This window comes from Elephas maximus, chromosome 17 (genome assembly GCF_024166365.1).
Source record: "Elephas maximus indicus isolate mEleMax1 chromosome 17, mEleMax1 primary haplotype, whole genome shotgun sequence".
Classification (NCBI taxonomy): domain Eukaryota; kingdom Metazoa; phylum Chordata; class Mammalia; order Proboscidea; family Elephantidae; genus Elephas; species Elephas maximus.
Window position 1 is genome coordinate 60,934,708 of NC_064835.1, and position 13,520 is coordinate 60,948,227.

At 45.4% G+C, this 13,520-nt stretch overlaps 1 protein-coding gene across 2 annotated transcripts in view; it reads right to left on the reverse strand.

The window, feature by feature from the left end:
- Window positions 1–1,519: 1,519 nt before the first annotated feature.
- The window catches only part of HK2 (hexokinase 2), a 75,634-nt gene continuing 63,633 nt past the window's right edge, over window positions 1,520–13,520 (reverse strand). Inside the window, exons 13-18 of one of the 2 annotated variants that reach the window (XM_049856440.1) lie at window positions 11,360–11,455; window positions 10,762–10,861; window positions 9,763–9,946; window positions 9,094–9,249; window positions 7,271–7,504; window positions 1,520–4,060 (exon numbers count right to left, since the gene is read on the reverse strand). In XM_049856440.1, coding sequence (XP_049712397.1) covers window positions 3,916–4,060; window positions 7,271–7,504; window positions 9,094–9,249; window positions 9,763–9,946; window positions 10,762–10,861; window positions 11,360–11,455 — 915 coding nt within the window. In that variant the 3' untranslated portion in view covers window positions 1,520–3,915. The remainder of the gene's footprint in view (window positions 4,061–7,270; window positions 7,505–9,093; window positions 9,250–9,762; window positions 9,947–10,761; window positions 10,862–11,359; window positions 11,456–13,520) is intronic. The other variant, XM_049856441.1, reaches the window with a different exon arrangement.

The window sequence follows — 13,520 nt, forward strand, 5'->3', positions numbered from 1 at the left end:
AACTGCCAGAAATTCAGGCCAGATTCAGAAGAGGATGTGGAATGAGGTGTATCATTGCTGATGCCAGATGGATCTTGGCTGAAAGCAGAGAATACCAGAAAAGTGTTTGCCTGTGTTTTATTGACTATGCAGACATTCGACTGTGTGGATCATAACAAATTATGGATAATATTGTGAAGAATGGGAATTCCAGAACACTTAATTGTGCTCATGCAGAACCTGTACATAGACCAAGAGGCAGTTGTTCAAACAGAACAAAGGGATGCTGCGTGGTTTAAGATCAGGAAAGGTGTGCATCAGGGTTGTATCCTTTCACCATACCTATTCAGTGTGTACGCTGAGCAAATAATCTGAGAAGCTAGACTACATGAAGAACGGGACATCAGGATTGGAGGAAGCCCCATTAACAACCTGTGTTATGTAGATGACACAAGCTTGCTTGCTCAAAGTGAAGAGGACTTGAAGCACTTACTGATGAAGATCAAAGACTATAGCCTTCAGTATGGATTACACCTCAACATAAAGAAAACAAAAATCCTTACAACTGGACCAATAACCAACATCATGATAAACGATGGAAAGATTGAAGTTGTCAAGGATTTCATTTTACTTGGATTCACAATCAATGCCCATGGAAGCAGCAGTCAAGAAATCAAATGACATTGCATTGGGCAAATCTGCTGCAAAAGACCGCTTTTAAGTGTTGAAAAGCAAAGCTGACACTTTGAGGACTAAGGTGTGTCTGACCCAAGCCATGGTATCTTGGATCACTTTGTATGCATGTGAAAGCTGAACAAAGAATACAGAAGACCGAAGACGAATTGATGCCTTTGAATTATGGTGTTGGCAAAGAATATTGCATATATTATTGACTGCCAGAAGAATGAACAAGTCTGTCTTGGAATAAGTACAGCCAAAGTGCTCCCTGGAGAAGGACATCATGTTTATTAAGGTAGAGGATCAGTGAAAAAGAGGAAGACCCTCAATGAAATGGATTGACACAGTGGTTCCAACTATGAGCTCAAACATAGTAGCAATTGTGAGGATGGTGCAGGACTGGGCAGTGTTGTTTTTCTGTTGTCGCTGTAAGTCGAAACCGAATGAATGGCACCTGACAACAACCCTCCCACGTGCACTGATGTTTTTCACCAACTGGGAAGCCCGTGGTGTTTGCATGGCCTGACCCCATACTTGGATCTCATTACATAGGCATGATTGATTGAATCACATCCCCTCCCTGAGGTCCACTGATATCACTTGGTGGGTCTTTCTTGCCTTCATTAGCATGAACCCTCAGGTGTGGCCTGGAAGCCTCATTAAAGACGTTTCAACCACTAGGGAAATCCCAAAGTTTTAGAGGTTATCTCTCAGGAACCAAGGACAAACACCACAGTCTTTGGATAAAGTTTATAGTAAACCCCACACCCATGTATTATTCATCAGACTGACCAGGAAGTACAAATATGCCCAAAGGACAACTCTTGAAAATACTCATTAGTCATATTTTGAAATACTTGCATATTTTTTAAAATGTTAAAATTTATTAATAATAACTAACATCACATAGCTAATCCAGCTAGTTACTTATTGTACAGAATGACATCTCCACTAGGCTGAATGAGGAAGGATTTGAGATGACCTGCTATTCAACACATCCGGGTCAAAGATCGAGATCTGCAGTATTTACATCAGGCAAAGCAGCAACAGCAAAGGGCTGTCAGCTAATTCTGGGAACACAAACATTCAAATTGCATTTTCAACAGCACATCCTTAATAGCCACACACACACACACACACATCTCTTTTTTAAATGTGTAACTTCATAGGTGCCTAATATTCAAGTTTCAAAGTTAAAAATTCATCTCTATTTCATGGTCACACTTTAGTGACATACAAATCTAGAAGCGTCTCTTGGCTTCTGTGTAGTTAAGAGGCATCCACATTTCGGATCAGTTAGTGCAGACGGAAGACGGCAGAGGGGGTCACACGAGACAGGTGAAGTGAGACTGGAACAAATGAGAAGGGCCAGCCCCTCTTCCCTCCATACTTCCCAGGAGGACCTGGGTAAACCTGGTGCTGTACACAGTTTTCATGCATCATAACCCACCTTGTTCCAAAAATGATATAATCAGATCTTTTTCTCATACAACTTTGGTAAATGTGCACAGATTGGATGCTATTGAGTTGTGAGCTTCTCTCTACCTTTCTGTTTTGATCCTTGCATCCTATTCAATAGTGCTACAAGGCCATTCCCTCTTCATTGTGTGGTATGCAGCTTCCCTAAGAGTGTGGGTGTGTGGATTTTAGGGCAGAAGAGGGCTTTCAGATTCAGAATTAACTGGGCTCTTGGGAAGTAGGGTACGGAGGCTTTTATGCTGCTCCCATCCCTCCCAGCAGTGTGACATCAATACTGTGTATAAAGACACACAAATGGATCAGCAGATTGATGCCAGCGCAGCCTAGGGAAGCACACAGACAACACTTTTTGTCAAACATTTGCTAAACCAACCCAAAGTGAAATTTGCCAGAAGGGCACAAATACGCCAAAAATGTTGTCCCTGAGGTTTTTGGTGGTTGTTGTTGTTGATTGTTTTGCTTTTGAGCAAGTAGACACAGTTAAAAATAAAACGTCGGTGGCATCTTTATCCTGTCAGAGAGCTTGAAAATACTAGTGATTGCCCTAAGAATAAAGGCTTCTAAGAAAGGAGTCTATTTGAAATGATTCCCGTTTCCTTTGGTTAAGAACATACGTAATATTGCCAGGAAAGGCTCGAGACACAGCAGCAAGGTGCTGTGGTTCTTCAGTGATGGCCCAGCCTCTGACGCTCGTCCTCACCTTCCACATCCCAGTCCACAGGGGAAGGAGGGGCCAGGGAGCAGCCGCTTTGCTCGTCACTCACCTGGAAGAGGTCCCTCTTCACTTCCCCACAAGTGAATGAGGTATTTCTAGTAACCAGGCAGTATCTTCACCTTCCATCCTTTAACCCCACTGATTTGCTGATGAGGCCCAGTCTGACAAGTCCCTGCACATCTATATACATAGCAAATTAACATATAAATACATTGCATACAACCGACCATTACATACAGTGTCAAGATGAAGGTGCAGATCTACTTCACAAACTAAACAAATTCCAAACATAAATTACAATGAAAAATACAGTGTTTTCCACTTTTGCAGGAAAATTTTAAAAAACAAACAGAAAGCCGCTGCTCCCCCAAAGGTCCGTTGCTCCTAGATAATTCTGCAGTGAGATGCGTGGCCAGCCACTTGCAGAACGCTGTCAACTCTTGGCTTTGGTTTCACTCGCCCAGACTCAGGGCTGTACCCCTTGATTCCAGGAACCCACAGGGCAAATGCTCGTAGATGAGGTCAAAGAGGGGCTTCCAGGTGGATATTCATGGATTCCCCTTCATTGTCGCCCCCTCCCTGCCATGTCCTGTCTGTAGGAGAATCGGGCTCAAGTTAGTGGGGACTTCCCCAGCCTCTGATGGAAGAAACAGTAACAATATCCTTGCTGGGGGGGTGCTCTCCCCCTAGAAATGCCAAGTTCAGGCTCCAAGATGAAGCAACCGAGTCTTTACATTAGTGTCCTCATCCTATAGGATTATATAAAGGGACATGGAATTTGGCCAGGGGGGTAGGATTTTAAAGAAGTTTTAAGAGAACCAATAGGGATGGTTGTGACAGGTGTGAACGAATCCTTACTTCAAATTGTATTTATCTTGGGAGGGCCAAGGCTTGGGCACCACACTTTACAGTGAGTATATGCAGAGGCAAAACCCAGTCTGACGGGATCCTCTGTGCCGAGGAAAAGCCAAGAGTGTCTGGCACAAGTGGGTGGGACCTTATAGTTTAAAATTACAACAGGGAAGAGAGGGAAGCAGAGCAAGCCCCTTCCAATTTCAGGGGCTCTATCGCTGTCCAGCTTCACGGATGCGGCAGGCAACAGCAGTGATGAGAGCCGCCCCCTTTCCGCTGCCATCCTCGGACTCCAGGAAGGACACGTCACATCTCGGAGCCAGGCTCTTGACCGTCTCATGCATGATTTTGGCAAAGCTGAAAAAGGTGAGGGGAAGACACAAGAAAAAAACGCCTTAGTCATGATCGATTTTTGTCCCCTGAGATGAGCCCCTAAGCAGTGATGTCAGAAACCCAGGAATCATTATAGTGAGAAGAATGAAGGCTACCATGTATTGAATGCTTACTACACATTACGTATCAGAAAACTGAGCCTCAGAAGGGCAAGAAACGTGTCCAAGTTCTATGTCACAGCTGCCAAGTGGAGGAGCTAGAATTCAGATCTGACACAAAGGTCTGGGATTCTGACACAAAGGTCTGGGATTCTGACAAAGCTGTTCTTAAAACTAATCAGTGGTGGACGCCACAAGTATGTCTTGCAGAAGAGCACAACCTGTTCATAAGCTCTGGAGGGGAGCCAAGGACACGTGGCTTAATATTTTCCAGGGGCATTGCCTTACATCCCAGACGCATGTTTACTCCAGCGTGCCATTAAAAGGCGAAGGAGCAGACTTAGGGGGTTGCTGTTGGGACATTAAAATGATCGCAGATAATCCCCTTTTGATAGGACCAGAGAAAGATATACAGTAAAATCTGGGAAAGCTGGAACTGATTAAGGTGAAAGCCTGTCAGGGAAGAAAAGCCCAAATATTTTCCACTAAAACAAGCAATAGAAAAGTGGTAACTCTGCACCCTGTCAAAGGCAGAAAGCTAGCGAGACCCAGAAAAACAAGGCAGTCCCATTGCGTTAGGGCTTTTACCATAGTATCCTTTGTCCCACCACAGCAGGGTTAGGATGAAGCTGAGGACAGAGGCTTCTCACGCCAAGCCCTGGCGCCAGTGGCTGGGCTTCTGTCTCCCTCCCAGTCTTCATCTGGGACTATCAGTGTAATCAGGAAGGGCGACTCAGAACTTCTGAAGTTCTGCTCTTGTCAGTAACCATATAGGCTTTGGACAAGTGGCTTAACTTCTTGAAATAGTTATCAGGAAAGCAGGAAACGATTCAGTCAAGGAGCTTCTCTGTCCACTACTACTCAGGCTGGAAACCCTGGTGGCATAATGGTTAAGAGCTCAGCTGCTAACCAAAAGGTCAGCAGTTCGAGTCTACCAGATGCTCCTTGGAAACCCTATGGGGCAGTTCTACTCTGTCCTATAGGGTCAGTATGAGTCAGAATTGAAGCAACGGGTTGTTTTGTTTTGTTGTTACTACTCTGGCCAGGGGGACAGATTTATTTATTCTTTCAACCTTTAGATGAAAGGCATTCCAGGTGGGGCACATTTGAGGCATTTCCTGACTTCAAAATAGTTTATTCAAAAACACATGCAAATGAGGAGGAGCGAAATGGTAAGAAGAGAGAGATAGCAAAAGAGAAGAAAGAGCAAAAAGAGAAGGGAATTCAGCACTTCCATACTCAGGGGTCAGCAAACTTTTTCTATACCAGGCCAGATAGTAAATATTTTCAGCTTTGTGGGCCATATGGACTCTTTCACAACTACTCTGCTGTCTAGCGTGAAAATAACCCTAGACAGTAAAATACATAAACAAATGGGCATGGCTCCAAGCCAATAAAACTATTTACAAAAGCAGACAGTGGCCATAGTTGCCAACCCCTGCTCTAGACTGTAGAAAAACTTGCTCAAGAGCTCCAGCATACATTTCCCAGAATTCATAGCAGCACTGTTTTTGGCAGTCAAAATATAGAAACAACCCAAACATACATCAACAGTAGAAGAGATAAACTATAGTAGACTCACTCAAAGTTACACTATTCTGCCCCGAAAATGAATGAACAAGTACATGTTTCAATATGGATGCATCTCAAACCATAAACGCTGTGAGAAAAGCTGGTCACAGAGGAAGAGATGTCATAGGATTCTATTTATGGCAAGTTCGAAAATAAGTAAAACTAAACTATGTCTCTCTCTCTCTATATAGACATGTGGGAAAATAGAAAAGCAAGTGACTGACTCAACATAGAGGTCAACCCTGGCAGGGGAGAGTGGAGGGTGCAGTTGGGGAGGTCCTCGTAGGGGGCTTCTAACACTGGGTGGTGGAAACACAGGTCTACTTCTGCTTATTAATCATTACACCGTATTTGTGTGTGTGTGTGTGTATGTGCATACACAGGTAGCCCATGACTTAAGACAGGGTTCCGTTCTGACCACTACTCCATCGTAAGTCAGTTCTGAGTAAGTTGAATACCTCATTTTTAAAAAATTTTATTATTGCCTTTTATTATAAGTATCTTCATAAATCTGATTTTTGTCTTTAGAGTTTGGAAACATTACATCTGAGAATGACAACATTGGCAAATTTCACGCTGCAACATTGTATGTAGCGCCTATTACTAACGATACCAAAAATCAAACCAAACCCATCGCCATTGATTCCAACTCATAACGACCCTATAGGACAGAGTAGAACTGCCCCATAGGGTTTCCAAGGAGCAACTGGTAGACTCGAACTGCCGACCTTTTGGTTAGCAGCCGAGCTCTTAACCACTGTGCCACCAGGGCTCCCACTAACTAGTACTAACTATAAGATGGACAAAAAAAAAAAGAGAGAGAACCGTAAGTGCGGTTTGTAACTTGAATACATCATAAGTCAGGAGCTACCTGATATATATATATATATATATATATATGTTTGTGTGTGTGTGTACTGACTTGACAGCAATGGGTTTGGTTTTTTTGGCTTTTATATATATATATATATACACATATACCAAAAAACCAAACTCGTTGCCATTGAGTCGATTCCGACTCGCTGGAACCCTATAGGGCAGAGTAGAACTGCCCCATTGGGTTTCTTAGGCTGTAATTTTTATGGGAGCAGATTGCCAGATCTTTTCTCCCAAGGAGCAGCTGGTGATTTCAAACCGCCAACCTTTTCAGTTAGCAGCCGGGTGCTTAACCACCGTGCCACCAGGGCTCCTTATATATAAACCAAACCCACTGCCATCGAGTCAATTCTACCTCATAGTGACCCTATAAGGTTTCCAAGGCTGTAAATCTTATAGAAGCAGACTGCCACATCTTTCTCCTGTGGGGCAGCTGGTGGGTTTGAACCACCGATGTTATGATTAGCAGCTGAGCGTTTTAACCACTGTGCCACCAGGGCTCCTTCCTTTATGTATACATTATATATGCTCTTTGGAATGTCTAAGGATTCTTTTCAAAGAAAGAAGAGAAGGACAGAACGGACACAGAGGGCAACAAGAGGCAAGAGGGTTGGGGTCTGGCACTCACTGAGGATGTAGCTTGTAGAGGGTCCCATCCACGCCCACAGTCACTTTGAGGGTGTCCAGTCCACGATTTTCTCGTATTTTGTCCACCACAGCGGCCATGCCTGCACCACAGAGCTGGGCCGCCCTCCGCGCCACCACAGTGCACACCTCCTTGACGATGATGCTGTCATCACAGGTGCTCTCAAGCCCCAAGTGCTGCAGGATGGCCCGGACCTGCAACAGCGCCAGGCAGTCACTGGCGGGAGAGAGACCATGAGGGTCAGTCAGTCATCTGCCAGAGGGCTGCATGGCCCCACCCCTCCCCACCGCAAGGGCCCAGCTCCCCTATAGGAGGGGCTCTGTGGGGCCTGGCCATCTGGGAGGGTTTCCTGAACTCAGCCCACTGCCCATTCCACTAGCCACTTCTCAAGTGTGACAGGAAGACCAAGAAACAGCTCCCTCTTCCCGTTTACCCAAGCAAGGTAGGGTGTTGCTAATACAAAACTGATTCTTGAAACAAAAGAAAATTCACTATCTATGTATGCCACTCCTTTGGAAATAACAAAGACAGTGACGATGGCTGAATGTGACGGTTCTCAGGTGCGTAGCTCTTTCCTGTCCATTCTCCCACGGTTGTTCCCAGGTCAGCAAGACCAGCATCACCAACCAGCAATAGCCTCTCTTCTACCCTGCCCCCACCGCTATTTATTACACAAATGTAAATAAGATTGTCAGAAAAAAAAACAACCTGATTATAAAGAGGACTATTTTAGAACTATGGATTCTTCTCTCGCACAAACAGACACGCATACTAGAACACATTCTTTCTATTCACTGACGCACACGCCTTGGGGGCTACTCATGCCAGCCATCTACTTCCCAGCTTTCCATGTGTCTGAGAGTAATGACACAGTATTAACTTTTTAAAAAGGGCTCTGGAAGTCTCTGTTCTAATTTACAGCAGACACTTCTGCCATTAGACCGGAGAGGGGGCTGGGCTTACTGAACGGATGTCCGGCATGTTTTCTGCATTGCCTGATGGTCTAACCTTCACTAAGTCTTGACCACTTGACCACCCCAGCCAGCAGTTAGGAAGAACCCCCAAGTCAAGCACAAAGGCTTTTAATAGGTTACCCTCCTCTGTGCATTTCAATTTACATCCTAGGGACAAGTATCTTTCTCCCTTTGATATTTGGTCTAAAACCCAGCCATATTACTCTGCATGGGCTCATGACAGCTTGGCATACAGTGTTTTTTTCATGCCGATGTTATATACTTGCCCTTAAACTGTAAACTGTCCATCTTGTTGTTAGTTGCCACCATGTCTGTTTCTACTCACGGTGACCCCATGTACAACGGAATGAGATGTTGCCTGGTCCTGCGCCATCTTCGTGATCCTTGGTACGTGTATCCTTTGTTGCAGCTAGCTTTCCAACCTAGGGTGCTCATCTTCCAGCACTATATCAATGTGCTGTTCTGATCCACTGGTTTACACTGGCTAATTTTCAGAAATAGATCACCAGACCTTTCTGCCTAGTCTGTCTTAATCTGGAAGGTCTGCTGAAACCTGTCCACTACAGGTGATCCTGCTGATATTTGAAATACTGGTGGTATAGCTTCCAGCATCATAGCAACATGCAAGCCCCCACAGTAGGGCCAAATGACAGGCCAACTGTCCACAAGAAGGTCCTTTAAACACCATAGATATGAATGTGTTAGCCACTAAATTGACCTGTATATAAGCCATGCCCGATCTTACTCAAGCTGTGGTAATCCTTTAGCTTGTCTCCCCATGAGAAGAAAGGAGGACACAGTCCCACCCTATCACAGACCTAAAAATCTCACCTCTCAATCTGAGACAGGAACTTGGTTTCAAAGATTCCCCGTGTCTTGAGTCGCTCTGAGATGCGACCGCGGAAAAGGAGTCCACGCTTGGTGAAATCGATGAGGATGTTACGGACAATCTCGCCCAGGTACATGCCACTGATCATTTTCTCGAACCTGCAATATGGTTCATGTTCATGGAGTTAAGTAGGAAGGTATAAGATGTGTTGAGACAGGGCAGACCAGCTCAGTCACCCCCACTCATTAGAAAGGGGAAGGCATAGAGTTCCCCTTAGTGGAAGAGGGCCCACCACCACCACCTTTAGCATAACTGAGCCCAGTGCCTGAGGCTCATGGGACTCCCCAGCATCGGCCCCACCTTCTAGGCTCATTTGCTTCCCAAGGCTTATTTCCAACTCCTCAAGAAAGAACACACACTTCCACCCCCACCACACTTCCAGGAAAAAGGGTAGGATGCTGAGTCTTAATCCTTAACTTTGCTTCGCATTTAGCGTGCTTTCTCTTTGACCCAACAGCAACAAACAACAACTCCTTTGTTTGGTAAGATCTATCTCGAAATCTTGAGAGAGAACTAGGATCGTGGGAAATGTTATTGGAGAGGATCCGAGCCCACATCACTGTCCGGGTCGGGGGTACATGAACAGGACGCATATGGGGTTGGGCGCCTACCTCTGTTTGCCAGGGTTGAGGGAAAGCTCATCCACCATCACATCAAATTCAGTGCGGAAGTCATCTAGGCATCCATTGTCCCCAAAGGCGCCCCACTCCATGTTGACACACATCCGCCCTTCCTCCCCTTCCACCAGTTCCACGTTCCGCATCTCCTCCATGTAGCAAGCATTGCTGCCCGTACCTGCCAATCAGAGACATCAGGCCATCTTCCTAACCATCCAAGGCTCTGTGTCCTATGTAGTAAGGAATTTGCTTCACCTAAAGAGAGGTTGGGCTTTTGTCTGGATTCCTGGGGGGTAATCTCCAAAGCCTTGGGATTGGAGCACCTTTCTTATTCATGGTTATTATATTCATTATTATTCAATAGTTTATGCTAAAGAGAGGACTCAGGGTGGGGGCTGGCCATGCCAGAAAGACCAATCATGTGATTAGAGGGTTGGGGCTTTGGGCCATGTAATATGACCTAGGGGAAGAGGGCTGCTGAAGATCGAGTTTAACCATGTGGGCAATAAATCAATCAATCATGCCTACATGATGAAGCCTCAATAAAAACTCTGGCAACTGAAGCTCTGGTTAGCCTCCAAAAAAAATTGGCGATATTCCATGGCTTGCTACACATCATCACCAGGTGAGTGACATGTCTCTGAGGACACAGAAGCTTCACATTTGGTAGCCTCCCAGTCCCAGATTCTACTCTATGTATTTCTTCCTTTGCCTGGTTCTAATTTGCATCGTTTTGCTATAATAAAACTATAATCATAAGAATAGTACTTTCCTGATTTCATTCTAACAAATTATCAAACCCAAGGGAGTCCATGGAACCTCTGAATTTGTAGCTAGCTGGTCAGAAGTGAGGGTGGCCCTGGGCATACCCTGACTTGAGGCTGGTGTCTGAAATCTTAGGCAGACTTGGCAGCCTGGAGGACTATGCCCTTAACCTTGAGTTCTGCCAACTCCAGGCAATCCCTATGCAGGAAGGACAAACTGGGTCCTTACCAACGATGAGGCCAACTTCACAGTGAGGATCCTCATAGCCACAGGTCATCATTGTTCCAACTGTGTCATTCACCACGGCAACCACATCTAGGTCAAACTCCTGAGAGGACAGAAGCAGATCCCCAGTCCACAAATGAACCACAACATTCTCACGATATTCTAGACACTTGCAAAGGAGATTTATATGAATATGAAATTTATCCTACACAGCATGGCTCATTTTCTCATCTCATTTAAGTTACTTCCTCACGGAGGCCTTCCCTGACTACACTCCTTAAAACAGTGTCGCTTCCCAGGCCCACCCACACTATCTATCCTCCTCACTCAACTTCATTTTTCTTCACAGCGCTTAATAGCACCCAACATTAGACTGTGAGTTTGTTTTCAGAATGTGTGCTTCACGTGGGCCAAGACTTTGTTGTGGTCACTACCAAACCCTCAACACCTTGACATATAGTAGACACTCAATAATCACCCAATGACTAAGTTAATTCTGCCCCCAACCAATGCCATTACACTGAATGTTTCCCCACTTTCTGAACACACAGATAACTGAAATCACTGGGGAGCTCAGAGCCTCAAGCCATGTCTCTCCCACCTCTCGCCGGTGAATCGCTTCCTTCAGCAGGGTGACCACATCCTCGCCCTCGCAGCCAGATGCCTTGAAGCCTTTTGTCCACGTGAGGAGGATGCTCTAGAAATCACATGTGATCAGGGATGAGGGTACAAGGGAACAGCTCCCGAGTCACTCCCAGGGGCCTGGCTGTGCTTCTAGTTCTCATCTTCACAGGCTAGACAGAGTCCCTGAAGTAACCAACGATCTTGCCCACCAAGGGTTCTAAACCTGTTACTAAGGTGCACTTTGGTTTGTTGAGCACCCATTCCACACCAGGTCCTGCGCTCAGCACATCACATGCATGACATCATTTAATCCTCACAGCAACCTTATGAAACATTCAACATTACCACCCACTTTTTCAGTAATTGAAGCTCTAGAGTAACTCCCCAAGGCCTACAACTTAGAGGAAAGGAGGACTTACCCCTAGACCTGACAACTTCAACACACGGGTTCACAAGCACCAGGCAGCATGGCTCATCTTCTCATTTCAGTCAAGCCTTTAATGTCACCTCCTCACAAAGGACTTCCCTGACTGAACTATATAAAACAGTGTCCCTTCCCAGCCCCACCCACACTACCTATCCTCACCCAACTTCATTTTTCTTCAGAGCTCTTTGTAGTACCTGACATTCACTGTGCAAAGCAGCGTGCCCTGTGCCCAGCCTATATTTACACCAGAAGGGGCAGTATGCATCTCTGAATTCCCAAATTCCAGTATCCAGTGAGCAAGCAGCCTGCCCACAGCCAGCATGACGCCTGGGCTTCTCCCTCACCCCTCCAGGCTACTCAGAGTCCTCTGTGGGCCTCTCATCTTTAACGTGGCCTTTACTGTGTCACTGGGCCCCCTGGAAGCAGACGCACAGCGGCCTTAAACATGGGAGAGATGTTTTGAATTTTGTTCTCTGGTACCCTCTGGTGCTGCAGCCCATCAGAAAACAAATGTCAGGGACTCCCAAGTCCCTTTCCTGAGAGGTCAGCACCTATAAATGGGCTGTGTGGGCTCACAATCCGCCCACTTCCATGGTTTCTGCAGGCCTTGCTGTTTTGTTCATGCCCAGGTGTTTGGAAACATAAAGCCACCTGGATGTGTCTCATTGTGGTCAGATTCTAGGAGATTTTGAAACACACAGTACAAGCTCCTCAGAGCCCTGGTTTACATGCCTACTTACAGACAAGTGAGTGCTTATCTATATCATTTTTCTTGTTTACAAGTTAGCTTCACTTCTCTGACAAAATACTCTGACAGGTTATAGTTTACAGAATATTCAAGTAACATAATCTCAGGTGATAGTAATAAAACAAGCAGAGGCCCCAACAGCTGGGGAAACTTGCCCAAGGCCACCAGCTAGTAAACACAGCTCTGGGACTCCAGGCTCGGCGTCCTGCTCTCCACCTGCTGATTTTTCCCATCAACGAGATGATCTCACCAACGCCAACATGTAGGCCCGTCTCCAGCTTTATTTGCTCCTAATTTTTATGATTCTAGACTTAACAGGGAAACCCTGGTGGCATAGTGGTTAAAAGATTTGGTTAAAAGACCAAAGGGTCGGCAGTTTAAATCCACCAGGCACTCCTTGGAAAGTCTATGAGGCAGTCCTACTCTGTCCTATAGGATCACTATGACTTGGAATCAACTCGAAGGCAATGAGTTTGGGTTTTTTTTTTTTTTTTTTGGTTTAGACTTAACACATGGTCCTTATAGAAACACAGAACATCTAGAATAAAATCAAGTAATATGACCTAGAATTTTATAATTCAGACAGAAATACTTAACATGTTGTTATGGATTAAGCTGTATCCCCCGAAATAGGTGTTGGAACTCTGATCTCTACACTTGTGGATCTAATCCTGCTTGGAAAGAGGAGTCCCTGGGTGGTACAAACCGTTAATGCACTCGGCTGCTAAAAGAAAGTTTGGTGGTTTCGGTCCACCCAGAGGCACCTGGGAAGAAAGGCCTGGTGATCTACTTCCAAAAAACCAGCCACCGAAAACCCCATGGAGAATAGTTCTACTCTGACACACATGGGGTCACCATGAGTCAGAGTTGACTCAATGGCAACTGGTTTGTCATGTTAGTTAGAGCACACCTGAGTAGGGTGGGTTCTAAATCTAGTACTCTGGTTCTAAAAAGACCAAGTTA